At 39.1% G+C, this 27558-nt stretch overlaps 3 protein-coding genes across 3 annotated transcripts in view; 1 reads left to right on the top strand and 2 right to left on the bottom strand.

Moving 5' to 3' along the window:
- Window positions 1-27558, bottom strand: part of LOC133640442 (adenylate kinase 7-like) — a 114319-nt gene that overhangs the window by 8918 nt on the left and 77843 nt on the right. The window lies entirely within an intron of this gene.
- clu (clusterin) overlaps window positions 1-27558 on the bottom strand; it is a 94245-nt gene that overhangs the window by 51439 nt on the left and 15248 nt on the right. The window lies entirely within an intron of this gene.
- Window positions 1-27558, top strand: part of scara3 (scavenger receptor class A, member 3) — a 52727-nt gene that overhangs the window by 19853 nt on the left and 5316 nt on the right. The window contains exons 2-8 of the mRNA XM_062033858.1: window positions 11794-11829; window positions 11968-12012; window positions 12085-12204; window positions 22705-22785; window positions 22852-22961; window positions 26432-26676; window positions 26929-27148. Coding sequence (XP_061889842.1) covers window positions 11794-11829; window positions 11968-12012; window positions 12085-12204; window positions 22705-22785; window positions 22852-22961; window positions 26432-26676; window positions 26929-27148 — 857 coding nt within the window. The remainder of the gene's footprint in view (window positions 1-11793; window positions 11830-11967; window positions 12013-12084; window positions 12205-22704; window positions 22786-22851; window positions 22962-26431; window positions 26677-26928; window positions 27149-27558) is intronic.

Genomic DNA, 27558 nt, shown 5'->3' with positions numbered 1-27558 from the left:
ACAAACGTGTATTTCATGTGTAGTGACATGCACATTTTTATTTTTACACTTTTTTTTTTTCCTCCAAATTTTATTGTATGTTATACTCTTCTGACACCACCAGATAGCAGTATAAGTGTCCATATGTCTGCATAAGACCCCAATTCAGTAGTGTACACAATTTTGGAAATAAGAGCTAAAAGGTGCTGTCCACGCATGTGGCCACTAAGGCCTTTAGAGGTTAAAGCAACAACAACACTTATTTTAATGCCAAAAAGGAGAACAGTGTCTCTGTAATTACCATGGAACCCCCAAATAGACTAGACATTATAATATTAGTGGACCAGCCAGGACACCATTTGAACAGCCTACACTATATAGTCGTGTATATGCTGTGTTTACCACAAATTGCTACCTACAGTCAACAATGATGTATGGTAATTCATGTTTTCAGGACACAAACGTATCATTTATTAAAGTCAGGGTAAGTAAGAGTGGGCGTTTGTTCCCAAATGACTTCCTCTGTGGTATTTGACTTCAAAAGAGTGCGGTAAATAGAAATAGATAGTAGAAGCTATTGATTGAGTCTTGTTCGCTATTGGATCAATAACTTTAATTTGACAACCTAATTCAAAGCACTACTATGCAACCGTTTACCTTACAAATAACATGATGTCATTTAATGGTGCACAGCTTTGTAATAAGGAACATCGCCATGGTGACCCAAGAGCAACGTTATGTAACGCACCAGCCGGTATGAAATGGATACGAAATAGCAGACCATTAATGTGTTACATGAATATATTCACCTATCTGATTTAAGGCAACAATAAGGGACAATAATAAAAAATAAAAATTGAAGCAATGATAAAAGATTAACTTTGCTTTTTTGCGAAGTACAACCGGATTTAAAGCAACAATGTCACAATAATTAAAAAATAATTTTTAAGAATGAAAAGACTTAACTTTGATTTGTTGCAACCTGATTTAAAGCCACAATAAGTAACTATTTTCCCTAAAGCAAAACAAAATATATACCCTTTTAATGGCCTACTTCTTTTTAATAATGACTACTTAAGTGGTCTACATTATTAATGTACCAGCCAGGATACCATTTACACTGCATATATTTAAATTTGTATGTATGTATAACAAGAGAAACTAGGTCACTACAGCCTAGTTTCTTATTCTTATTTTACTGTTATATTTTTATTCTCATTGTTGTTTTTTATTTTTATTCTTATTGTAATATTTTTCTATTTTGTTTCCATTTATTATTTAGTTATTTACTTTTTACTTTTTAAATTCGATTTCAATTCTGTACACTGCTGCTGGAATTTTAATTTTCCTGAGGGAACTCTCCTGAAGGAATCAATAAAGTACTATCTATCTATCTATCTATCTATCTATCTATCTATCTATCTATCTATCTATCTATCTATCTATCTATCTATCTATCTATCTATCTATCTATCTATCTATCTATCTATCTATCTATCTATCTATCTATCTATCTATCTATCTATCTATCTATCTATCTATCTATCTATCTATCTATCTATCTATCTATCTATCTATCTATCTATCCATCTATCTATCCATCTATCAACTGCTCCCTCAAATAAGGTAATGTTAAAGCTAAAAGGATAGTTAAGACGGTTCATTTACTAACAAACTTGTGTGGTGAATACAAATTGGCAGTGGTAAAAATGCTAAAGCTAGTGCTAACAACATGAGTGGCGTCCTGGCTGGTCCACCAACATGACAGATGACAAGCGTGGTCACTTTATTCTCCATACTACAAGTCAGGGTATCTCATTTATCCACATGACTTTGTAAAGTCATTTGGAAAAGTCAGGGTCTCTACTTTATCCAAATTACTTTAAAGTTTATGGTCCAAAAATACAAACTGGCAGTGGTAAAAATGCTAAAGCATGAGTGGCGTCCTGGCTGGTCCACCAACATGACAGATGACAAGAGTGCTCCAGAGGTGGGTAGAGTAGCCAGAAATTGTACTTAAGTAAGAGTACTGTTACTTTAGAGATTTTTTATTCAAGTAAAAGTAAGGAGTAGTCACCCAAATATTTACTTGAGTAAAAGTAAAAAGTATGTTGTGAAAAAACTACTCAAGTACTGAGTAACTGATGAGTAACCTGTTCGTTTAATGATGACGGCAACAAATAATGCACAAAAACATAAAAATAGCAATGAGCAAATTCAGAGCCAGGAATATCTCTTAAGCAACTAAAACTTAGACTTAGACTTACTTTTTATTGTCATTCAAATTTGAACTTTACAGTACAGATAAGAACGACATTTTGTTGCATTAGCTCATGGTAGTGCAGGATAAAAAAGCAATAAGGTGCAGATATAAATAAATAATTAGGTTACTGTACAGATAAATATATTGCACTTTTTCATATGCATCCGCGTTTATGGATGTATGTTATATTGTCTTTTTTTATTCCAGCGAGTTAATCCATTTTGGGGGGAGTTGAGGGGATAATTATGATGTGTTCAAAGGCAAACAATAATATATATTAAAAAATAATACATTAACATAAAAAAATTAAGGCAAATTGAGCCACAATAACTTAACAGCACCATAGGCTCAGTGGGCAGAGATTACAAAGGAAAATAACAAGTTAGCCTTTACGCAAACCATAACCTAAAAGGTGTGGGCTGAATCTGGGAACACACTAATTGGTGTTTCTATGCATGCGTGTGTGTGTGTGCGTGTGTGTGTGTGTGTGTGTGTCTATGGGCCTGCAGTACGTTGATAAATGTCCCCACACGATGTACATTTGACAGTGATTCATAGCAGGGAAGCTAACATCAGCCTACGGTGACTGCCAAAATATCTACTAATGTTACTTACCGCCATGTGCTTTGTTGAGTTCATGTAAGCTTAAGCTTGTTAATCACGTGACCGCCTGGCTCTGTTTGATTGGTGAAACGGAGTCAAACGTCACCATTGACTGTATTTGATTGGTGAAACGCAGGCATGCATAGATCCTACTTTGAAGGTCTGTCAGACAAACCAAAACAAACAAAGCGTGCATTAACAGATCGATAAAAATCAGTAGCGAGTAGCGAGCTGAATGTAGATAAATGGAGCGTAGTAAAAGTAGTGTTTCTTCTCTATAAATATACTCAAGTAAAAGTATGTTGCATTAAAACTACTCTTGGAAGTACAATTTATCCCAAAAGTTACTGAAGTAGATGTAATGGAGTAAATGTAGCGCGTTACTACCCACCTCTGCTCTGTTCTTCATATTACAAGTCAGGGTATTTTAATTTAATTTATCCAAATGACTTGAAAGTTTATGGTCCAACATTTACTTACTGTGGCTTTATCTTTCTGTTTTTTATTTTATTGATTTTTTCTCATGTTTTTTTTTTTTTTTTCATCTTTTCTGACGATGATTATTATTATTTCCCAGATGTAACCGCAACCGCAAGTAACGTTGCATCATTGAATGCAGGTCACGCTGTCCATCATTTTCTTTGTCGTGCAAAGTTGCACGCCGGGAAGAAAAACGAGATGTAAAATGATACTTCCAGGCCAAAAATCGTCGTCATTATCAGACATTGTTTGCAGCTGGAACTAGTCAGAGCATTTTTCTCTTTTCATCAAGGGGCCAACGTATTTTTCAAATCATCGAGGCTCAACTGTTCCGATGCAGTTTATTGCACTGTACACTTTTTGGCTAAGCAAATGGAATAACAGGAAAATATTGTGCTTTAAAGTTTTACTTCTTAATATAAAGTGAATAAAAGACAACACCAACCCCAAATAATCTATGAGTCAGTGCTCTAAAGATTCTGTGACATCATCTTGGAAAAGTTGAAAAAAAGCATGTTTACAACTGTATGACCATATGCACAATTACTAAAAAAAAAAAGTGTTTGCATGCTTTTTAAATACCATATTTATTTGAATATGATACTATACAGATGTATCTATTTTTAGAAAAAAATGGTAGATTACAGTAAATATATATCCTATGTGTTAGCTTGATTTGATGACTGAGCCATTTTTATCTGTTTCCTTACTCGCACTCTCCGAGTCACTGGTATGCGTGAGTGACAGGAAGAGAAGCTCTGACTCACTTGGCCAAAACATTATTTAATGCCTCTGGTTTGCATGTAGAGATCAAGTTTCTCCTGGATTTCCCCGGCTTTGTTGTTTCGTTTGGTGCAGGCTAAAATGCGCTAATATGCGCTGCTTTTTACAAAATGTTGTCACAAGTTGTGACGTTAGAAGCGGATTTAATTTGATAACATTGCATCATCTTGTGATTTTATGAATGGTATTATTATTCTTTTAGGTGGTCTTTGTAACCTTAATCCCCCAAAACAACAAATTATGAATGCTCTGATCAGGGTTTTAATGCTGCCCATTCCGATATCATCCATGAGTGAGATCGGCCGATACCAATACCAAACACATGTATTAACTATAAAATGTTTTATTTATTTAAGGTGAGTGCTATTGACACAATATATAAACGACTTCCTTATTTTTTTTAAATTACATGCAATAGTTTTAGCAAAACAAAGTCAATAGTACACATTAACTTAACAAAAGCTACTCTCTACTACTCTTTTTAAATTACCGTATTTTCCGGACTATAAGGAGCACTTGAAATCCATTTTTTTCCTCAAAACTCGACAGTGCGCCTTATAACCCGGTGCGCCTAATGTAAGGAATCATTCTGGTTTTGCTTACAGACCTCAAAGTTATTTTATTTGGTACATGGTGAAATGATAAGTGTGACCATCATTGCCCCGATCATCACGCACATAATAAACCTATCAATTACACAAGGCCAAGTACCAAAAGATTTTAAGATAGCAAGAGTAACTCCCCTCTTTAAAAAAGGAAGCAAATTGGAACCTGGCAACTACCGACCTGTTTCTATTCTCAGCTCCATTTCGAAAGTAATGGAGAAAATAGTTTATGAACAGGTTGATAGTTACCTTGCCACTAATAAACTCATGTACAAATTCCAATCCGGCTTCAGAACTAACCACTCCACTGACACATGCCTTCTCTATCTGACCGACCACATCAAACATGAGGTGGACGCGGGCAAATACTGCGGCATGGTCATGCTGGACCTTCAGAAGGCCTTTGACACCGTTAACCACGCTATACTGTTGGATAAGCTCAGAGCAATCGGATTTAACAAAACCTCATGGAGCTGGATGCAGTCTTACTTGGAGGGGAGGGAGCAGGTGGTAGAGGTGAACGGCACCGTGTCCCCCCCCCTCTCGGTGAACTGTGGAGTCCCCCAAGGCAGTATATTGGGACCTTTACTGTTCCTAATATACATAAACGACATGTCATCGGCATGTGACTGTGAATTGTTTTTGTTTGCGGATGACTCTGCCCTGCTGGTATCCGGCAAGGACAAGTCACAGGTGGAGAAAATCCTCAGTGCTGAGCTCTGTAGAACTTGCACCTGGCTCGCTGACAACAAGCTATCCATACACTTGGGTAAAACAGAATCCATCCTGTTTGGGTCCCACATCAAACTTAAGAGAGTCAATCACTTCACCATAAAAGTAGGTGACAGTGTCATCACCAGGAAAGATGAGGTCACCTACCTAGGTTCCATTCTAGAGGCTAACCTTTCCTGTGATAAAATGGCAACCAAGGTAATCAAAAAGGTTAACCAACGAACGAGATTTCTCTACAGAATTTCCTCTCTGGTCAACAAAAGCACCTTGAGGATTCTGGCGGGAACTCTCGTTCAACCCTTTTTCGATTACGCATGCACCTCCTGGTACCCTAGCACCTCCAAAACCCTCAAATCTAAACTCCAAACATCTCAGAACAAGCTAGTCAGGTTACTTCTAGACCTCCACCCCAGATCCCACCTCACTCCTACCCACTTCTCTAAAGTGGGCTGGCTCAAGGTGGAGGACAGAGTTAAACAACTTGCACTGAGCCTAGTCTATAAAATCCGCTACACCTCCCTGATACCGAAGTACATGTCAAACTACTTCCTTAACGTAAATGACCGCCATAACCACAACACCAGGGGGTGCTCCACTAACCACGTTAAACCCAGATTCCGAACTAACAAAGGTCTTAACTCATTCTCTTTCTATGCCACATCAATGTGGAATGCGCTCCCAACAGGTATAAAAGAAAGGGCATCTCTATCCTCCTTCAAAACCGCTATAAAAGTTCACCTCCAGGCAGCTACAACCCTAAACTAACACCCTCCCCGGATTGCTAATAATCAAATGTAAACAATCAAATGCAGATTCTTTTTCTTATGCCTTCTGATCTCTCTCTCTCTCTCTCTCTCTCTCTCTCTCTCTCTCTCTCTCTCTCTCTCTCTCTATGTCCACTACTTGATGTCCATACCCCCCCCCCCACCCCACCCCCCCTCCACACTCCTGATTGTAAATAATGTAAATAATTCAATGTGATTATCTTGTGTGATGACTGTATTATGATGATAGTATATATGATAGTATATATCTGTATCATGAATCAATTTAAGTGGACCCCGACTTAAACAAGTTGAAAAACTTATTCGGGTGTTACCATTTAGTGGTCAATTGTACGGAATATGTACTTCACTGTGCAACCTACTAATAAAAGTCTCAATCAATCAATCAAAAACCAGTAGATGGCAGTCAAACATAAGAGATACATGTAGACTGCAATATAATGGCAGTCACACATAAGAGATACGTGTAGACTGCAATAGCAACCAAATAGGAACCAAAGAGGTTCCGCAGCCTCCGAAGCAGAACCTCCTGGTTCTGTAACAGCTTCTTCCCTCAGGCCGTAAGACTCTTGAACGCATCATAATTATCTCCTCAATTCCCCCCCAAAATGGATTAACTCGCTGGAATATAAAGACAATATAACATACATCCATAAACGTGGATGCATATGCAAAAGTGCATTATATTTATCTGTACAGTAATCTATTTATTTATATCTGCACCTTATTGTTTTTTTATCCTGCACTACCATGAGCTAATGCAACGAAGTTTCGTTGTTATCTGTACTGTAAAGTTCAAATTTGAATGACAATAAAGAGGAAGTCTAAGTCTAATACTACTGAAGTAAACACCAACATTTTATGTGTTCCATTGAAAATATAGAACATTACACACGGCGCTCAAAAATCTATCAAAATGTTTTAGTAGAAGTAGAAGATGATCTGTAAAACATAATCTATGCAACATTTTGACCAAAGAACCACCATTACATGCTATGTAGACCACAAGGAAGTGTTTTACATTTAGAAAACAATAATAATAATATGACTCCTTTAATGGGCATTATATATGAAAACAGATCAAAAATATACCATTCATCGGCAGCGCGCCTTATATTCCGTTGCGCCCTATGGTCCGGAAAATACGGTATTTGGTTTTTGGCCTCAAAGTCCTCCTGTGTCCAATGAATTATTCTCCGAGTTTGTAAACATTAACAAAAACAACAAAACCTAATACCATATACTGATACTACCTTTGGTGTCGACACCACCAAATTCCTGTTCATGTTTGCTTATTTTCCACGGTAAAGTGGTTCCTTCTACACTTCCTAAACTTTACCAAGCACTAATTTCTTGATGTTGTTTAATGATAGCTTAGCATATAGCTTAGCTTTTAGCATGCCTGCCCCTGGCTTGCTCTCGGTGTGTAACATGTTTAGGCTCCTCTTCCAGTGATAATGACACTAATGCTCTTAGCCACATATCATAGCTTCAAAATCATAAAAAAAACAAATTATTTGTCTCCTTTTAGTGTGTTACCAACTACCATAAACTTCGAAAACCCCATAGTCTTGAATGTTGGTGGACCAGCCAGGACACAGCTCATGTTGGTGTTCAAAATGGTGTTTATTTCAACAGATTTTTGCAACTTTTGAAATAGTATTAGTATATATAATTAGGGACAGGTACCGAATCTGGTACTTTTTTTGGAAACGACTGAATCCCGCCGGTCCTACCGGGCACCGGTTTACATAAAATCCAAAGGTACCATGTTACGGTACCTGGAGCATGAGGTTTACATAAAATCCAAAAGATGCCATGTTATGGTACCTGGAGCATGAGGTTTACATAAAATCCAAAAGGTACCATGTTACGGTACCTGGAGCATGAGGTTTACATAAAATCCAAAAGGTACCATGTTACGGTACCTGGAGCATGAGGTTTACATAAAATCCAAAAGATGCCATGTTACGGTACCTGGAGCATGAGGTTTACATAAAATCCAAAAGATGCCATGTTACGGTACCTGGAGCATGAGGTTTACATAAAATCCAAAGGTACCATGTTACGGTACCTGGAGCATGAGGTTTACATAAAATCCAAAAGATGCCATGTTATGGTACCTGGAGCATGAGGTTTACATAAAATCCAAAAGGTACCATGTTACGGTACCTGGAGCATGAGGTTTACATAAAATCCAAAGGTACCATGTTACGGTACCTGGAGCATGAGGTTTACATAAAATCCAAAAGATGCCATGTTACGGTACTTCGGCACTTGGCGATCACTCCAGCAGAACTGAGAACAGACTCGGCCAAACTACCTCGAGGTAATGTTGCGAGGCTCCACTTTTCCAAAAGTGTGCTAGCTCGATGCTAATGTACATTGGCTTTGCCATACTCATGCTACTGGTTAGCATTAGCGGTTGTAGGTGGCAATTTCAACACCTCCAAATTTCTGTAATATAAACTACAACTAAGATGCACGTCACACTCAAGCAGCTTGTGCGTTACAAGGACAATACTTGCAACTTAATGTCATCTTGCAAATGACAATATAAAGATCGTAAAACAAGATATAACGACTGGACAGCAGTTGTCATAATCAGCTCATGTTTAAATATTGCAGTAAAATAGATTTTATTATGAAAATAATTATTTATCATAACACACTCAAGTACCAAAAATAGGTACTGTTGAGTACCGATATCGATTCCCAGGTACCGTATCAGTTCAAATGTGAACGACACCAATCCCTATATATAATAGACATTCTGTACATTTTGTAATTAGCAAAAGTGGCTTAATTTCTAGGGGTAGATTTTTTTGTTTACTTATATGGTAAGTCATATTTTGTGGGTGCAATATACAGTACAGGCCAAAAGTTTGGACACACCTTCTCATTTAATGTGTTTTCTTTATTTTCATGACTATTTACATTGTAGATTGTCACTAAAGACATGTGGAGTTATGTACTTAACAAAAAAAGGTAAAAATAACTGAAAACCTGTTTTATATTCTAGTTCAGGGGTCGGCAACCCAAAATGTTGAAAGAGCCATATTGGACCAAAAATACAAAAACAAATCTGTCTGGAGCCGCAAAAAATTAAAAGCCATATTACATACAGATAGTGTGTCATGAGATATAAATTGAATTAAGATGACTTAAAGGAAACCAAATGACCTCAAATATAGCTACAAATGAGGCATAATGATGCAATATGTACAAATAGCTAGCCTAAATAGCATGTTAGCATCGATTAGCTAGCATTAATGCAGTGACCAAATATGTCTGAATAGCACTCCACACAAGTCAATAACATCAACAAAACTCACCTTTGTGCCTTCACGCACAACGTTAACAGTGTGGTGGACAAAATGAGACAGAAAAAGAAGTGGCATAAAACACGTCCTAGAAAGTCGGAGAAAGTTATACATTTAAACAAACTGCGGTGAGTTCAAGGACCGCCAAAATTAGTCGGACAAAACGGCGCTCGCCAAATACTCGAATCATTGAGGCATGTTTAATATAAACAGTGTGCTTTATAACAATTAGGGAGGTTTGTGCGATGTTTTTCCTCCTACAGAAACCATATTAAAACAAAAAATATATTTTTTCCCCTCATCTTTTTCCATTTTTCATACATTTTTGAAAAGCTCCAGAGAGCCACTAGGGCGGCGCTAAAGAGCCGCATGCGGCTCTAGAGCCGCGGGTTGCCGACCCCTGTTCTAGTTTCTTCAAAATAGCCACCCTTCTCTCGATGAGCTTCAAGAGATAGTCACCTGAAATGATTTTCATTTCACATGTGTGCTTGAAGCTCATCGAGAGAATGCCCAGAGTGTGCAAAGCAGTATTTTGAAGAAACTAGAATATAAAACATGTTTCCAGTTATTTCACCTTTTTTTTGTTAAGTACATAACTCCACATGTAGTAGTTTTGATGCCTTCAGTGACAATCTACAATGTAAATCAGGGGTGTCAAAGTCAAATGGACGGAGGGCCAAATAAAAAATTTAGCTACAAGCCGAGGGCCGGACTGTTCGAATGTTCATTGAAAAATTTTTAAATGACGCATATAGTCTAGTGAACCTAATTGAACCTACTGAAAACCTAACAAATATATTCCAATATGATCAGATAAATAAAGCAATATTTTCTTATGGCTCTGTCAGTAATCTTTAATTTTCAACAGACACAAAAGACAAATTTCCTTTATATAAAAATCCCCATAACATGAACATTAAATGAAAGAAACCGGTATTCAAGGCACCATCAGTAGCCTATATTTTCTATTTTAGCAAAAGTGGGCTAAATTTACTTCAAAGAAAAAAACAATAATAGCAATTTTCTATCATCCACTCAACTGAAATATTTTTAAAATATAATTAAATTGAAATACAATAAAATAAAGTGCAAAAATCTATAAATCAAAAACAACACTTTGTTTAAGGAGAAGTAACATGCAGTGAAAACAAATATTAAACTTTAACTTTTAAACTTGAATTGAGTAAAAACTCTAAATATGTGATTGCACAGTAATGTTCACATTAAACCCCCCTCCTCCCTCCGTGGGAGGGAGGCGAGTTGGGTGCCCGAAACCCCCCGCTGGTTTCGGCCCGCCCCTTGGCGCGCGTGGCACGGCGGGCTCCGCGACCCGACGGCTGGCCCTCGTGGCTTGACGGCGGGCGCGTCCCGACGGGCCGCGCGTAGGGGTCAAACGCAGAAGTCTCAGGGCCTCGTGGTGAGGGGGTGGCCTGCGGGTTTCGGCCCGCTTGACCCCCCCGCTCCGCTTGGCGCGCGCGGCACATGACGGGTTCCGCCACCGACGCTCGGGCTGCAGCCCGACGGTGGTGCGGGCCCGGCGGTGACGCGCGGTTTGGGGAAACAAAGCAGAAGTCTCAGGGCCTCGGGGCCGGGTTTCGGCCCGCCCCCGTGGCGCGCGTGGCACGGCGGGCTCCGCGACTGACGGCCGGGCTGCAGCCCTTCGGCCGGCAGGCGCGTCCCGGCGGGCCGCTCGCCCCCTTTCGGAACCTTGGACCGGCATCCGCTTGGTGCGTGTAAAAGATCTGCGGTCTGCGGGCCGGTTCTAATAATAAATCAAGATCATCCCAAGGGCCGTAAAAAACCTTCTCGCGGGCCGGATATGGCCCGCGGGCCTTGACTCTGACATATGTGATGTAAATAGTCATGAAAATAAAGAACACACATTGAATGAGGAGAAGGTGTGTCCAAACTTTAGGCCTGTACTGTACATAGACCCAATTTCCACAATGCCCACATGTACTACTTGACTGTATTACATAATCATACATTAGCTACATGACGACCACATACAAACATCTCCGCAGTACTTTTTGTTACCTAAATCATGAGTACGTGTGTGTATTACAGTACATGTGCAGTATAATCCTCCCTGCCTGGACATTCGTAGGTATTGCACTACAGAGCAGCTGCTTTATGTGATTTATAGAACTTTTTAATAGTTCTAAAAAAAAAAAAAAAGTTATTGATGGCTTCTTTCTTTACAAAAAAACATCTGCATTATGTCTTTCTTTTCTTGGCAGACAACTACGGAGGATATGAGAACCAGCTTTTTAAAGGTAATGGCCCTGCTGTCAACAGTCCAGTCATAAATAGGATACTGTACATACTGTACGTACGGTATGGTAAAGTCAGCAATGGTAACTTTCGCTGGCCTTGCTAGCATGGGTCACTTTTTGTTCACTTGTGTTTTGCAGAGGAGGAGCTCAATGGCGAAGAGGAGGAAATACCGCCGTTCAGAGGTAAACGCACAAAAGTGTCATTTGTATTCGCAGTTGCACATTTGCATATTAAAATGTGCGGCGTGTGTTTAGGTCGCACGAGAGGTGGCTGCGTGAGGTGCCAGCAGAGCAATTCCCTCCAACTGGCCGTCAAAGTCCTCGCGGCATTTGTTGCATTCCTCGTCATCACTGTCACGGTGCTGGCCTCACTCGGTGAGTTCCTGTATGTACGTCCTAAAATAACCTAAAAGAAAATGGACTGACATCACGCGGGGGAGGGGGGGAAAGAAATGTGGATTTTTATTGTAGTCCTTGAGTGCGCTTTCTAACTGGCGCTGATGGACCAAATGTTTCTACCTGACAGCTGCACTGTACCAGCAGATGTTTTACACATCCCACTCTTTATTGCCTGGGAGAGTTGGGAATCAGTCACTATCGCTCAAGCATCTCGGCGAGTGAAGCTTGGAGCTCACAAAGATGGATTCAAGTGTACAATTACTAGAGAAAAACATGTTTCTTAATGTAGTACAGGGGTCACCAACCTTTTTGAAACCAAGAGCTACTACTTGGGTACTGATTAATGCGAAGGGCTACCAGTTTGGTACACACTTAAATAAATTGCCAGAAATAGCCAATTTGCTCAATTTACCTTTAACTCTATGTTATTATTAATAATTAATGATATTTATCTTTGTGGAAACACTGATCATCTTAATGATTTCTCACAATAAATATATATAGAAACAGATAAATATCAATATGCAACACTTTATTTTTATATTTTCTCTAAGTGCACATTTTTCAAATTGAACATTTTCAAATGATCACTTCTAAGACAGTCTTGTGAAATCACAATATCCCATTTTAACTAGCTAGCCACTAACATTTTTTAACAAATCAAGAATTACTTTGCACCATGTTTGTACAAATAATAACTCATGTAAAATACAAAAGTCAACTCTCAAATTTTTAGATAAATCATGTCACACCTTGAACTGGACACCAAATCTGTTATCTGTTTCTTTGTCAGTTAGTGAAGACCAAGTCTTTAAAATATTTTCTTGGATTTTCGAATTCTATTTGAGTTTTGTCTCTCTTAGAATTAAAAATGTCGAGCAATGCCAGACCAGCTTGCTAGTAAATAAATACAATTTAAAAAATAGAGGCAGCTCACTGGTAAGTGCTGCTATTTGAGCTATTTTTAGAACAGGCCAGCGGGCTACTCATCTGGTCCTTACGGGCTACCTGGTGCCCGCGGGCACCGCGTTGGTGACCCCTGATGTAGTAGATACAGCAGGGGTGGCCAAACTTCAGCTCGCGGACCCGCGTTCTTAATCTGGCCCCAACATACACTATATTGCCAAAAGTATTTGGCCACCTGCCTTTACTCACATATGAACTTGAAGTGCCATCCCATGGAATTGTTTTGGTACCCTGGAGCATTCAAAGTTCCTTTCACTGGAACTAAGGGGCCAAGCCCAACTCCTGAAAAACCAACCCCACACCATAATTCCTCCCTCCACCAAATTTCACACTCGGCACAATGCAGTTCGAAATGTAGCGTTCTCCTGGCAACCTCCAAACCCAGACTGGTCCATCAGATTGCCAGATTGAAAAGCGGGATTCATCATTCCAGAGAAGGCGTCTCCACTGCTCTAGAGTCCAGTGGCGACGTGCTTTACACCACCGCATCCCACGCTTTGCATTGGACTTGGTGATGTATGGCTTAGATGCAGCTGCCCGGCCATGGAAACCCAGTCCATGAAGCTCTCTGCGTACTGTACGTGGGCTAATTGGAAGGTCACATAAAGTTTGGAGCTCTGACTGTGCAGAAAGTCTTTGCACTATGCGCTTCAGCATCCGCTGACCCCTCTCTGTCAGTTCACGTGGCCTACCACTTGGTGGCTGACTTGCTGTTGTTCACAAACTTTTCACTTTTCTTATAACAAAGTTGACTTTAAAATATTTAGGAGCAATGAAATTTCACGACTGGATTTTTTGCACAGGTGGCATCCTATGACAGTTCCACGCTGGCAATCCCTGAGAGCGACCCATTCTTTCACAAATGTTTTGTAGAAACAGCCTCCATGCCTGAGTGCTTGATTTTATACACCGGGCCAAGTGATTAGGACACCTGATTCTCATCATTTGGATGGGTTACCAAATACTTTTGGCAATATAGTGTATGTTGATAATCTTAAAGTTAATTGAAATGACTTTCTTCTTCTGGCCACTGTGACTAATGTCAGCTATGACCATGTGTTTTACATTACTGCGTAACAACACAGCATCTATTTATATGTGGCTAACCAAACAACCTTTCCCTCACATGGTGCAAACTAGAGATGTCCGATAATGGCTTTTTTGACCATATCCGATATTCCGATATTGTCCAACTCTTAATTACCGATTCCGATTATAGCGTCCCGGAAGAGTTAGTGCTGCAAGGGGTTCTGGGTATTTGTTCTGTTGTGTTTATGTTGTGTTACGGTGCGGATGTTTTCCCGAAATGTGTTTGTCATTCTTGTTTGGTGCGGGTTCACAGTGTGGCGCGTATTTGTAACAGTGTTAAAGTTGTTTATACGGCCACTCTCAGTGTGACCTGTATGGCTGTTGACCAATTATGCTTTGCATTCACTTGTGTGTGTGAAAAGCCGTAGATATTATGTGATTAGGCCAGCACGCAAAGGCAGTGCCTTTAAGGTTTATTGGCGCTCTGTACTTCTCCGTACGTCCGTGTACCACTCCGTACAGCGGCGTTTTAAAAAGTCATAAATTGTGCTTTTTGATACCGATAATTTCCGATATTACATTTTAAAGCATTTATCGGCCGATTATATCGGCAGTCCGATATTATCGGACAACTCTAGTGCAAACACATCAAAACACACAAATAAAGTTGACATAAATCCACTAAACTATGTGGCCTTTATGAAAAACATCAAAGTAGTACACACCGTTAAAAATTGCACCCGTCTTCAGGCATGTGAAGTGAAATCCGCATTTTTAAACATTAATTTTCGCCTCAAAATGTCACTTCCGAGTTTTTTAAATGAAATATCAATAAAAATACGAACGCCCGCCTTCGCCGCAGGTACTTTCTGTTCTTCTTGCCTAAATGCCGCACTGAGTTGCAGGACTGGGAGGTGATCAGAAACACCCAAACAAGCTCACTAGTTGGCTAACCAGCGAGCTAGCGTGTTGTTGTCTCCGTTCGCTCTCGGAGCCACAACGCTGACGGCTGACTTACTTTGCTGCGAATCATATTTGGATGATTACAATCTGGACACTGTTAGTTTTGAAGCAGTTGTAGTTCTAGAGCAGGGGTGTCAAACGTATGGCCCAGGTTTTATCCGGCCCGCGGGATGAGTTTGCTTAGTATAAAAATGAGCCGAAAATTTTCCATGAAAAAAACAGCTGTTCTAAATGTGTCCACTAGATGTCACTATAGCAATTTTTTGCATCTTTGTAGATGATGCTACATATGTACAAAATAAACCACATGTTAGTGCACCAGTCGAGAAAAATGAGCAAACTACATAAATAACATTCTGTAATTTGCTTTTGATATTATTTTTCTATCTTGATAGATTGGAAATTAACACCAATGAGTTGACTGATGAACATTATCACATCATTTATTCAGAAAGTATAAATAACGACAAATAAACATAGATCACCATTAACCGCAACATGTGTTGCACAAAACAAAAGTACCGTTGAGTTCCGGTGTCGATTCCCAGGTACCAGGAGTTGGTACCTTATCAGTGAACGGGACCCATCCCTACATGTGGCCCCACCAACGACAACAATCTTCCGCCGTTCTTGATCCATGCTGATCAAGTGTTTACCCAGTAACAACAACAATACTGCGCATATCTGAGGATTAGTACACCAAAGCACTTGATCCAGCAACTACAATGAGAGATTTCACATGATGGCGTAGAATACCCGTAAAAAGCAGGTGGTGTGCACAACACATGTGGATACATTTATTATGGCTTGCAGAGCCGCGTCAATCCCCCGAGTCAGCAGTTATGATGCGGAAAATGCCTAAAAAAAAACTACACGTAATATAAACTCAAACACTCCCTTGGGAAAGTTGTGGGGGGGGGGTTCAGGATGTGAGCAGCTGAATAAACGTTCTCTCATCAGTGATTAAGTGGAATTTGTCAGATAATTGAATTACATTTTCATGTCAGGACTAAAATTACCTTCCTGTAATTCAGTGTTTTCAAATAGTGGGTCGGGATCCCCTGCGTAGTCGTGAGCAGCAGGATGATTTTTCTTTATTTGGGTCTGCAATCTACTATTCATGTTAGAACGACACAGAAGCCTGCTGCTAGGTGGCAGCAGTGCTCGATCTGATCAACAGACTGCCCGTTCTACCTAGTAGAAGTCGTAAGCAGGGTTCGAATGTAACCACGGCAACTGCGGCAAAAGCCGCGACCGACCTCGTCACTTATCGTAAGCCCTAAAAAATTGATCAGCATCTGCGGCAAGAACATGCCGTGACCGCCCTTGACTTTTTACTTGTTAATGGATGAGGGATGTAACAGTAAACGGTATAATTATAATTTGCAATGAAATTCCAGAAGGTTGTAATACTGTCTAATTTTTTAATTACGGAAAAAACGTCATTTATTAATGCATTATAGGCAACACGAAGTCAGGGGCATGCGCACTAGCGTCGTTTGACTCGATAATCATTGATGTGTACTTTGCCCGGGAGATTTCCCCTCGGAGTAAACACGAGCCAAACGCTTGGTTTATCATCATTTTCCCGTTTAAGAGCGCACTGCTGTGTTTAGATGGAGACAGGTGTGGACAATATTGGAGACAGACGCACTTGTCCCAACACTAAAAGTATACAGTGAAGGAGAAAACGATTTGATGTTTTGCAGCAGGCGATGTGTCGTGAACGTTGTCACAACTTGTTTATAAAGTCTTTAGTTTGTTACTGGGATGTTTACTCGTCCTTTATTTAACTGCAAACTGTATTAGTGTTCAACTAACATTAATACTAGCTAAAATGTTTTGTCATCTCATCGAACTGAACGAAGGCTGTGAAGATTTTTATACATGTTTTTTTTCATGTCACAAAGGTATCACTTCAAAAAACATTCATGTGACACAGCATTTTGTTAATGTGTTATTGTGAATAGTTAATTCTTATATGACATATTTCTGCTCAAACTCTTAATGGATTTGTCCCGATACAGCATCTACATGTACATATACATTTACATGACTTTAAAAAATAAAATAAAATTAAAAAGAAATACCTTCCTCTATCAAAATGTAAAAATAGAGATAAAGGCATCATGTAATGACAAAAAGCTGATAAGTTTATATTAATAATGAATTTAAAAAAAATAGTTTTATATATATACGTATATATATATATATACACTACCGTTCAAAAGTTTGGGGTCACCCAAACAATTTTGTGGAATAGCCTTCATTTCTAAGAACAAGAATAGATTGTCGAGTTTCAGATGAAAGTTCTCTTTTACTGGCCCTTTTGAGCGTTTAATTGACCCCACAAATGTGATGCTCCAGAAACTCAATCTGCTCAAAGGAAGGTCAGTTTTGTAGCTTCTGTAACGAGCTAAACTGTTTTCAGATGTGTGAACATGATTGCAAAAGGGATTTCTAATCATCAATTAGCCTTTTGAGCCAATAAGCAAACACATTGTACCATTAGAACACTGGAGTGATAGTTGCTGGAAATGGGCCTCTATACACCTATGTAGATATTGCACCAAAAACCAGACATTTGCAGCTAGAATAGTCATTTACCACATTAGCAATGTATAGAGTGTATTTCTTTAAAGTTAAGACTAGTTTAAAGTTATCTTCATTGAAAAGTACAGTGCTTTTCCTTCAAAAATAAGGACATTTCAATGTGACCCCAAACTTTTGAACGGTAGTGTATATATATATATACACACACACACACATGCATGCTTTAGAGCCCCTGCCTCGGCAACACTTATCTTGACCTTAAAAAGTAAAAATTTGAGGCCTGAGTAAGTACACATCGGAACATGTGAACAGAACAAACAGAAGCAAAGAGATTGAGACGTTTGTGACAGGAATGAAAAGAAAAAATGGAGCAGTCATCAGCGGCAAGAAAAACCAGTGATAAGCAGAATAAAAAACCTGGAAGTACAGTGAAGTACAGTCGTCTTTGGATTCACTGTCACTGCAGTAGGAAATGAGAAAAGACCGTTCTACTGCCATTCTACTACCCTTTGCGACTTCCTATCTCTGAAATGTTTTTTTCTACTGTTACAAAGCACAGATCCCAGCTTAACATTGAGCAAGAGTTAAAAGTAGCATTTTTGCAGTCCAGATGTGCTGTGCAAAAGGGGCTCACTGCAGCCACTAAACTCGATTAGAATCATTTCATTTTGTTGTTGTAGATTTTCTGTGCCGCTGGCAATTGAAGTTGAGTGGGTTCATATAAAACCGACACATGCTGTGAAATAAGCTTGAAAGAATTAGTAAAGGTTAAAAGTTTCATAAAAAAATGCGTTAATCCTTCGGAAGAAATCTATTAAAATCCTTGATGAAAAGCCTCTGTCATTCCATCAGTGTACCATTTTGGTAACATATAAAGTCCTTAACTTTGGCATTTTTATTCATTTTAAACACATCTGTTGAATTTATAAAGTCATTCATGGGCTAGCCCAACTCTCCACATACGTTAAAGTGAGGACTGGCAGAGGTTTTGGCACCAGAGCCTTTTCCAGAGGAGACAAACAGTCATTTCTGGAACAGACTTCCCATTAATATTAGAGAATGTCCCACTTTTTACACTTTTAAAAAGCATCTTAAATTATTTCATTAAAATTCACAGTCATGTCGTTACTCGGATTTATTTTATTGGTTTTTATCTTCAGTGTCTGTGTTTTTGACATTATAATGTTTTTCTTCTGTGTTTGTGTTATTTATGTCTTGGCACTACAGATGTAAATGAGCAACTATGCTATCTCATTTACACTCTGTAAATCAGATTGTTCATCAATGTGCATTGTACTAAATAAACAAATCTCTCACTACCGGAGTAAAGCCAATAAACTACAATATAAGCAATGTTGTTGCAAATTTTAAACAAAAACAAAAAAGTTATAGCTCATGTTGAAAAGGAATAGGCTGAAAACGCTGATGAAGTGAGCAATGTTTACACTTTTAAAACATAGAAAGGCACAACTCAGTGAATCGTTTGCATTTGTTTTCTGTGTATTGACAATCACACAGACTGAAAAGTCATCTTTAAATGTAACAAATTAAGTTAATGATCTTGACATAGAAATTAGTTTAGGTTAGAGATGTCCGATAATGGTTTTTTTGCCGATATTCCGATATTGTCCAACTCTTAATTACTGATATCAACCGATACCGATATACAGTCGTGGAATTAACACATTATTATGCCTAATTTTGTTGTGATGACAAAATAAATCAACTCAAGTTATGGAAAGAAATGCCAACATGGCACTGCCATATTTATTATTGAAGCATGTTTTCAACATGCCTCAAAACAGCAGCTTGGAATTTGGGACATGCTCTCCCTGAGAGAGCATGAGGAGGTTAAGGTGGGCGGGGTTGAGGTGGGGGGGGGATAGGGGGCAGCGGGGGGTGTATATTGCAGCGTCCCGGAAGAGTTAGTGCTGCAAGGGGTTCTGGGTATTTGTTCTGTTGTGTTTATGTTGTGTTACGGTGCGGATGTTAGCCCGAAGTGTGTTTGTCATTCTTGTTTGGAGTGGGTTCACAGTGTGGCGCATATTTGTAACAGTGTTAAAGTTGTTTATACGGTCACCCTCAGTGTGACCTGTATGGCTGTTGACCAAGTATGCGTCGCATTCACTTGTGTGAAAAGTCGTAGATATTATGTGATGGGCCGGCACGCAAAAGCAGTGCCTTGAAGGCACGCCCCCAATATTGTTGTATGGGTGGAAATCGGGTGTAATTCGGGAGAATGGTTGCCCCGGGAGATTTTCGGGAGGGGCATTGAAATTCGGGAGTCTCCCGGGAAAATTTGGAGGGTTGGCAAGTATGACTGGGAGACGCAACTGCTGTCCGTGTACCACTCCTTACAGCGGCGTTTTAAAAAGTCATAAATTTTACTTTTTGAAACCGATACAGATAATTTCCGAAATTACATTTTAAAGCATTTATCGGCCGATAATATCGGCAGTCCGATATTATCGGACATCTCTAGTTTAGATTGTTGCAGATGTTATCTCAGCACATTTTTTTACTTTAAAAACAAGATAGCTGTATGAACAATGTAACGATTTACAGATAAATAAATATCAAGATGTAATATAAATCATATAAACATATATAAACATTGATTGATTGATTGATTGATATAAATCGGAGGTGTTGCGGAATTTCTGTCCCCCGGGGGGTTATGACAGAAAATAATTGAGTAGTGTATTAATTATTTGAGCAGTTAGCCTTCAACACCTTGTTAGAACAAGACAAACCTTGGTAGTGTAGAAATGTGCAAGTACCACTTTCTATTTTTACTCCTGTGTGTTAAAATTGAGTTTTTGTTGTGCTTTTTTGTGTGCAGAACCAAGATAACAATTGTATTTGGATTATGTCAACAATTTATGATACTAACTTGATAGAGTAGTATCGCAAAAGTGAGTACAACAACAATAACGTCTGTGTGCAGACTCATTTTCAGCATATAGGACATGTTCCTGTTATTAGCAGTGCAGTGATTAGTCGACAAAAAACTATAATAACAAAATGGGGGCGATCGTAGTTGGTGATGTTATTGCTCTTGTTTACAAACATGTTGCGAGTGGGCACGAGTGATGACCAGAAAGCAACAGGAATTTAAAAAATGGCTGAGGCCACTGTAACACCACCACAAGCTAAAAAAAAATGAAATAACAGGGAAATCTTGCCCTCAACACGTCAAAGACATGAATAACTTGCTCAATTTGCACAGCTGACCTTTTAGGTCAGACATCTGCGGGTTACGGTCTACGATCGTTAGCTTATCAGCTAGCTAGCAAATAAGGAAGAGATGGAGTTGTGTGGAAAAAGAGCTTTAACAATCTATTTTAGCTTAGGGTTAGGGTTAGGGCCAAAGTCCGCCTTTGTTTCCACGCGGCATCACAAAATGTACTTTTCTTTTTAGGGAGCGAGATAGCGTTGTTGTTTTGTTGCTTCGAGTAGGACTTTCCATTGTTTACATTAAATATTGGTTGTTTGTGTTTATCAGCACTTTGCAACGTTTAATACAGGGGTGTCCAAACAATTTGACATGGGGGCCACATTGGGCTAAAATAATTTGGCCAGGGGCCGAAAGCCGACTGCATGTAATGTAACAATATACTGTATGTAGTTTTGTAATCAATCAGAAATATCAAGCAGCTAAATTGCGCCAAACATGGATAAGTGTGGAGAGAGTGTTTTGCCTTTTTCCCCCCATCATGCGTTGCAGGTGATTTAAATGGGTGTCATTTTGAAATATATATTGTGATTGGACCTTTTTTATAATATCTACAAAGGTCAGTGATGTGTGACCATGTGTGGCGACTTTTTGTGTTATTTTTTCTTGCGCCATGAGTGGGCAAGTTTGTTTGGATTGTGTCATATATAAAATTGTCTTGATGTGTTATTGTAAAAGTGCAATTCATGGTTCTTAGCCTGAATTTTTAATGATGCAATCAAGATGGTGGCAAACATTCAGCAAATGTACTGTCAGACATGTTAAATGTTGTTGGAGACACCCCGTGTCGAAACCCATAGAGCGATTAGCTAATTTAGAATCATTTCGAACGCTATCGTCATGACAGATTTACGATTGTATTTTTTAAAACAGCCGTACTATTTAAGTTTATATTGTTGCCGAAAACATTTTCCTTAAAGATATATTGTCTAAAAAACATGACTTTTTTTCATATTTTTGCTCATTTATTGTGTTTTGTTTACTCTTTAAATTAGTGCCAAAGCAGCATAGCAGTTTTGAATTGGATTCACTGCGGTAAGGGATATCCCTTAGGACACCCCTGGTTTATTAGTCACCATAGTTCATAAATAAATATTACTACTATCCATGTTTCATGTTTGTGGTATTGTCCCTTGTAAATATATATTATGTGTGCTAAAATGTTTTTTGTGAGATACTGTATAATAGTATCTTTCTTTAATGTCGACTAACTCATGACATTTTGTCCAATTATTAAAGCTCTGGTCCTCCATTATTTTACTGTCACACCCATGGGACATTATTCTATCTCGTCTAAAATCCTGTTGATTGTATACATGGTGTATAAAATCATGTGGATTATTGATGTATAAAATAATGTGGATTATTGATGTATAAAATAATGTGGATGATTATATGCATAATGTACATAATGTATACAATCATCCTCATGATTTTTACGTCAACCATCCACATGATTTTATACGTCATGTATACAATCAACAGGATTTTAGTCTTATGCTTGCTCTGAATTGAAATACAATTGTCGTATTCCTTTATCAAACGACTGTATGAGTATTCTGCGTACAATAAAACATATTGAAATAGACGCGTAAAATGAGCTGAGATGACATAAAGTAACCAAACACATTTGAGAAATACTGGGTTAACGGAAATTGCGAAACTGAATTTAGGACATTGGGGTTGTCTGATTTTGAAGCGTCTTCAAGACACTGCTCTTGTTTCTCTAGTGTTTAGGAAGGTTGACCATCTTTCCGAGGAGGAGTCAGTCTATGATAAGAAGATCACCAGGGCTCAGCAAGTATTAGAAGGTACCGCAGTTGTTCTACCAGACATTACTCAGACATGAATGCCTCAATTCTGTCTCCATCTTTCAGATCTGAGTAACTGCTCGGGCTGTCTGGATGTGACTCTGTACAGTGAGGAGATCAGCAGACTCAAGCAGGAGTTTGAGGACGTTCAAAAACTGTTACTAGGACAAGAGCAGGTATTGTACTGTGTATTATTTCCTGGTGCTTGTCCAATATCGGCAAAAAATAACAGGCATCGGATTAGATCGTCTTGCATCTCAACTTTCCCATATAAGGCTCTGATACAAACAGTCCTGCAGTGTGTTTAGTCAACAACCAGCTAACATCTAAATGTCCTCCAATAAGCACACAAGGTTGGTCTTTTCCTGCATTTCAGTCAAGTCATAGAAGGTAGCCTAAAAAGCTGTACTATATGCTACTTTAAGCTATACAGCAGCTTAGCACACAAGTGTAGTAAGTGTCCATAATCGAACAATATTGCAGTCTAAAACACGGCATTTGTCAACAAGGATATAATAATAGTTGCATATTACTTACATATATACATACATTACTTACATATATATATATATGCATATGTACAAAGTCTCCAAAGCAGAAACTTATTAAAATGTATCCGGTAACAAATGTGTCCGCATCATTCAACTTACTGCGTCATGAGCTTAACTTAATGAATTATTGTGGCCTTAGGAGTTGCCAAAAACAATTACCAGTCCACTTTAACTTAAAGACAGTAACGGTCAATTTCAGACGGTTAATAAATAGGTTAGTGTTTTTATGCTTTCTATTGTTCTCCGTTTGACTATTTTACTTGATCGATCCCTGGTGTGTGAATGTGAGTGTGAATGTTGTCTGTCTGTGTGTGTTGGCCCTGCGATGATATGGCAACTTGTCCAGGGTGTACCCCGCCTACCGCCCGTTTGCAGCTGAGATAGGCTCCAGCACCCCTGCGACCCCGTAGGGGACAAGCGGTAGGAAATGGATGGATGGAATGCTTTTGTTACATTCTACACTAAAAATAAAATAAAAGTAAGTATGATTTGTGCTGATATCCGATCAATATCGGCATCGGCCAGTACTCTAGGCTCCAAGAGCTGTAATGTCCATCCATCCATCCATTTTCTACTGCTTGTCCCATTCGGGGTCGCGGGGGTGCTGGAGCCTATCTCAGCTGCCTTCCGCCCGAATGCAGCTGGGCTGTAATGTGTTGGAAGTAAAAAAAAAGTAATTATTTCCCATCCAAATGTATCTGCTTCTAACAAGCCTTCACACATATACCGTACTGTACCTAAACTGTACATACTAGAATGCCCGTATTGGCCTGAATATAAGACAGTATGTCTTCCCTCAAAAAAAAAATTGGAAAAAGACGTGTCGTTTTATATTGGGGGTCCAGAGCAAGGATTTTTTTTACCTTTTTGATCTTGTGGCCCAACTATTCCATTAAAGAGGGCCCAGGGCCCACTCAAATATTAACACTGAATTAGTAATCTTACTCCTGATTTTAATCATATTCAATAATTCTATCTACCAGTAACCTACTTACAGTTGAACAGGATAAACCTTGTCAAATGATATTAAAGCACGTGTTGATCACAAAGATTATTTATTATCAAGGCTTAGGTCAGGTTGAATACGAAATAAAATACTAATCAATTATAGTCCAAAAGAATGGATATTTCTGGGCCTAACAATGGCGGTCTAGAGTGATGTATGCACACCGATAGATGGCGCCAAACGGCTTCTTGCAGGCGAATCAATAGCTTTTTTTCCTGTCACACACACGTGCGCGCGCACACACACACACACACACACACACACACACACACACACACACACACACACACACACACACACACACACACACACACACACACACACACACACACACACACACACACACACACACACACACACACACACACACACACACACCTTTTTGTATTTGTTACCTTCTTGAGACCTGAGAATAATGCCTCTCTCTTTAGGACCACCCTTTCTAGATATACTGTATAAAGATTTGATAATATTATAATAATATATAAAAGGCAAGCTTTTAGTTATTTTTTGTTGTTGAATTTTTTGTTAGTAATTGGTTTTTAATCTTCATTATTTACTTTAAGTTATTACAGTATGTCTTTATATACCATATTTTTCGGATTATAAATCGCTCCGGAGTATAAATCGCATTTTTGGGGGAAATTTATTTGATAAAATCCAACAACAGGAATAGCATTTGAAAGGCAATTTTCAAGCACCCATTTGTGAATTTGTTCCTCTAGCTGTGGCCACCTAGCTTTTAGACCGCGATTAGCTTTTTTAGTTTTCTTCATTTCAGTAAGAGTAGCCTTCACTTTTCGCCAGTCCCTTACAAGTTTCTCGCTTACTCCAAACTTTCTTTCTGATGCTCGGTTGCCATTTTCTGCTGCATATTTCACTACTTCCAGCTTGTAACCTGCAGTATATGATTTCCTTTTTGATGTCATTTTTGTTCAGCCCTTCTCAGTTTTTATAAGTTACCGCCAATGTTGAAATGATCAATTTTCATAGGTATGGAAGTAGTAGCAGGTAGCATCTTTTTTTTCACAATGCACTTCTGCCATGACCCGCCCCCGCCAAATTTTTATTGGTTGACGTGTGTGTGTGTGACGATTGCTGATATACGTCTAGTCTCTTACGTGAATGAGATAAATAATATTATTTGATATTTTACGGTAATGTGTTAATAATTTCACACATAAGTCGCTCTAGAGTATAAATCGGCCAAACTATGAAAAAAACTGTGACTTATAATCTGAAAAATGCGGTACATATTTATTTGAGTAATTTTTGGCGAAAGGGGGTGCATTTCACTCTCTTACACACACTTGTTATTACATATGTTGGCCAGAGAGGGAGCACTTACATTTTTTACACACACTTGTTATTAATTATGTTGACCAGAGGGGGAGCACTTTTAAAACCGACACAAAGTCCATTTGAAAAATCCCTCCTTTTTGGGACCACCCTAATTGTGATAGATTTCACCACCAGGGATGCAAATGAGACATTCTTTATTAGATACCCATGGTTTTCTGTATTGGGACCATGATTTATGTCCTAACTTGTTCACCGGTCCTCATATGGAAGGTACGTTTCCTTGTTGATGTCTCAAGAAGGGTAGAAATACAAGAACACACACACACACAGTGACCTGGCAAAGCAAAAACCAATCACAAAATGTTTCAAAGGTTGGCCAAGATAGAAAACAACAGAAGTTTAATCCTCAGGACTTTTAATCGGTCGTAACTTGACTATTCAGTTTGTTTTAGCAGGCCAAGTCGGCTTCATCAGTCCATGCTCCTGACGTCGTCTAAGACAAACTGAATAGTCCAGTTGAAGGCCCTAAGAATACAATGACCTGGGTGAATGAGAACATCCATAGATAACACACGTTTAAGATGATGGTGATCGATAAAGTCCTCAAACGGCTGCCGTGCATCTAAAAAGTATTTATCTTTGATTTTGTCTTGACACTTCTTGAGGCCGTCTTATATTTGGTTCAATGCGTTATATGGCGAACGTTTGAGTGCCCTGAGATGAAAAGGACCTGGATGAATGAGAACCTTCATAGCTATGCCAGTCAATGATAACCACCTCCCCTCAGGTCCTGGACCAATCCTCTCGGACCCAGACCAAGCTAACAGCCACCAGCAACCAGCTGAGTCGCGACATGCAGAACCACCTCATGTCCATCAAACTTCTCAACCAGCTGTTGGAGAGACACCAAGATCAGGTGGAGGGCTGGAAAGGCGTGCTGGAGGAAACTGAAGAGAAGATGAAAACTCTGACGGAGGATCAATATATGGTCAAAGCTACAGCACAGCAGGTCAACACAACGGTGGCGGTAAGGTGAGTCGCTGTAGCTACAATATGTCCTCTCCACAACTTTTCAAGGATTGCACGTTGTTGCTCGAGTAATGACTGCCTCCCGTCTGAGACTCACATGGAAATGGTTATGCGTGAAGCCAAACCTCAGTAGGAATAACAAAAGCACTTTGCAAGACCAAAAACTCTGATTGATGGCATTCGTCATCCGTATGGCTGGGAACATCTAAGAACATATGAGCAGGAAATCATGTATCCATGTTGTCTGCTTTCTAGTACTATGTGGATTGACGCCCTGCAGAGAAAATCAGATGAGGAGACGCTGGTGCTCCAGAAGTTGACCAGTGACTGGCAGAACTACAGTCAAGTCCTAGGCATGATCAAATCCAACAGCAGCAGCAATATGCAAACCTTGCGCTCCCTCCAAAACGGCATCATAGCAGACCACCAGAGAATGGCCATGTCCTCGGAGATGTACTACGATCTTAGTCACCAGGTACGTGTGTTTTTTTTTGTAGTGTTTTCCCTAACCTGCAACATAAACAATTCCAGGTAGACTAAAAAGGTATAAACTAACCAGAGGTGGGTAGTAACGCGCTACATTTACTCCGTTACATCTACTTGAGTAACTTTTGGGATAAATTGTATTTCTAAGAGTAGTTTTAATGCAACATACTTTTACTTTTACTTGAGTATATTTATAGAGAAGAAACGCTACTTTTACTACGCTCCATTTATCTACATTCAGCTCGCTACTCGCTACTGATTTTTATCGATCTGTTAATGCCCGCTTTGTTTGTTTTGGTTTGTCAGACAGACCTTCATAGTAGGATCTATCGCATGCCTGCGTTTCACCAATCAAATACAGTCAATGGTGACGTTTGACTCCGTTTCACCAATCAAACA

This window comes from Entelurus aequoreus, linkage group LG23, assembly GCF_033978785.1.
Source record: "Entelurus aequoreus isolate RoL-2023_Sb linkage group LG23, RoL_Eaeq_v1.1, whole genome shotgun sequence".
Taxonomy (NCBI): Eukaryota; Metazoa; Chordata; class Actinopteri; order Syngnathiformes; family Syngnathidae; genus Entelurus; species Entelurus aequoreus.
Note: the sequence above shows the minus strand (reverse complement) of the source record. Positions and strands in the feature narration are given on the sequence as shown.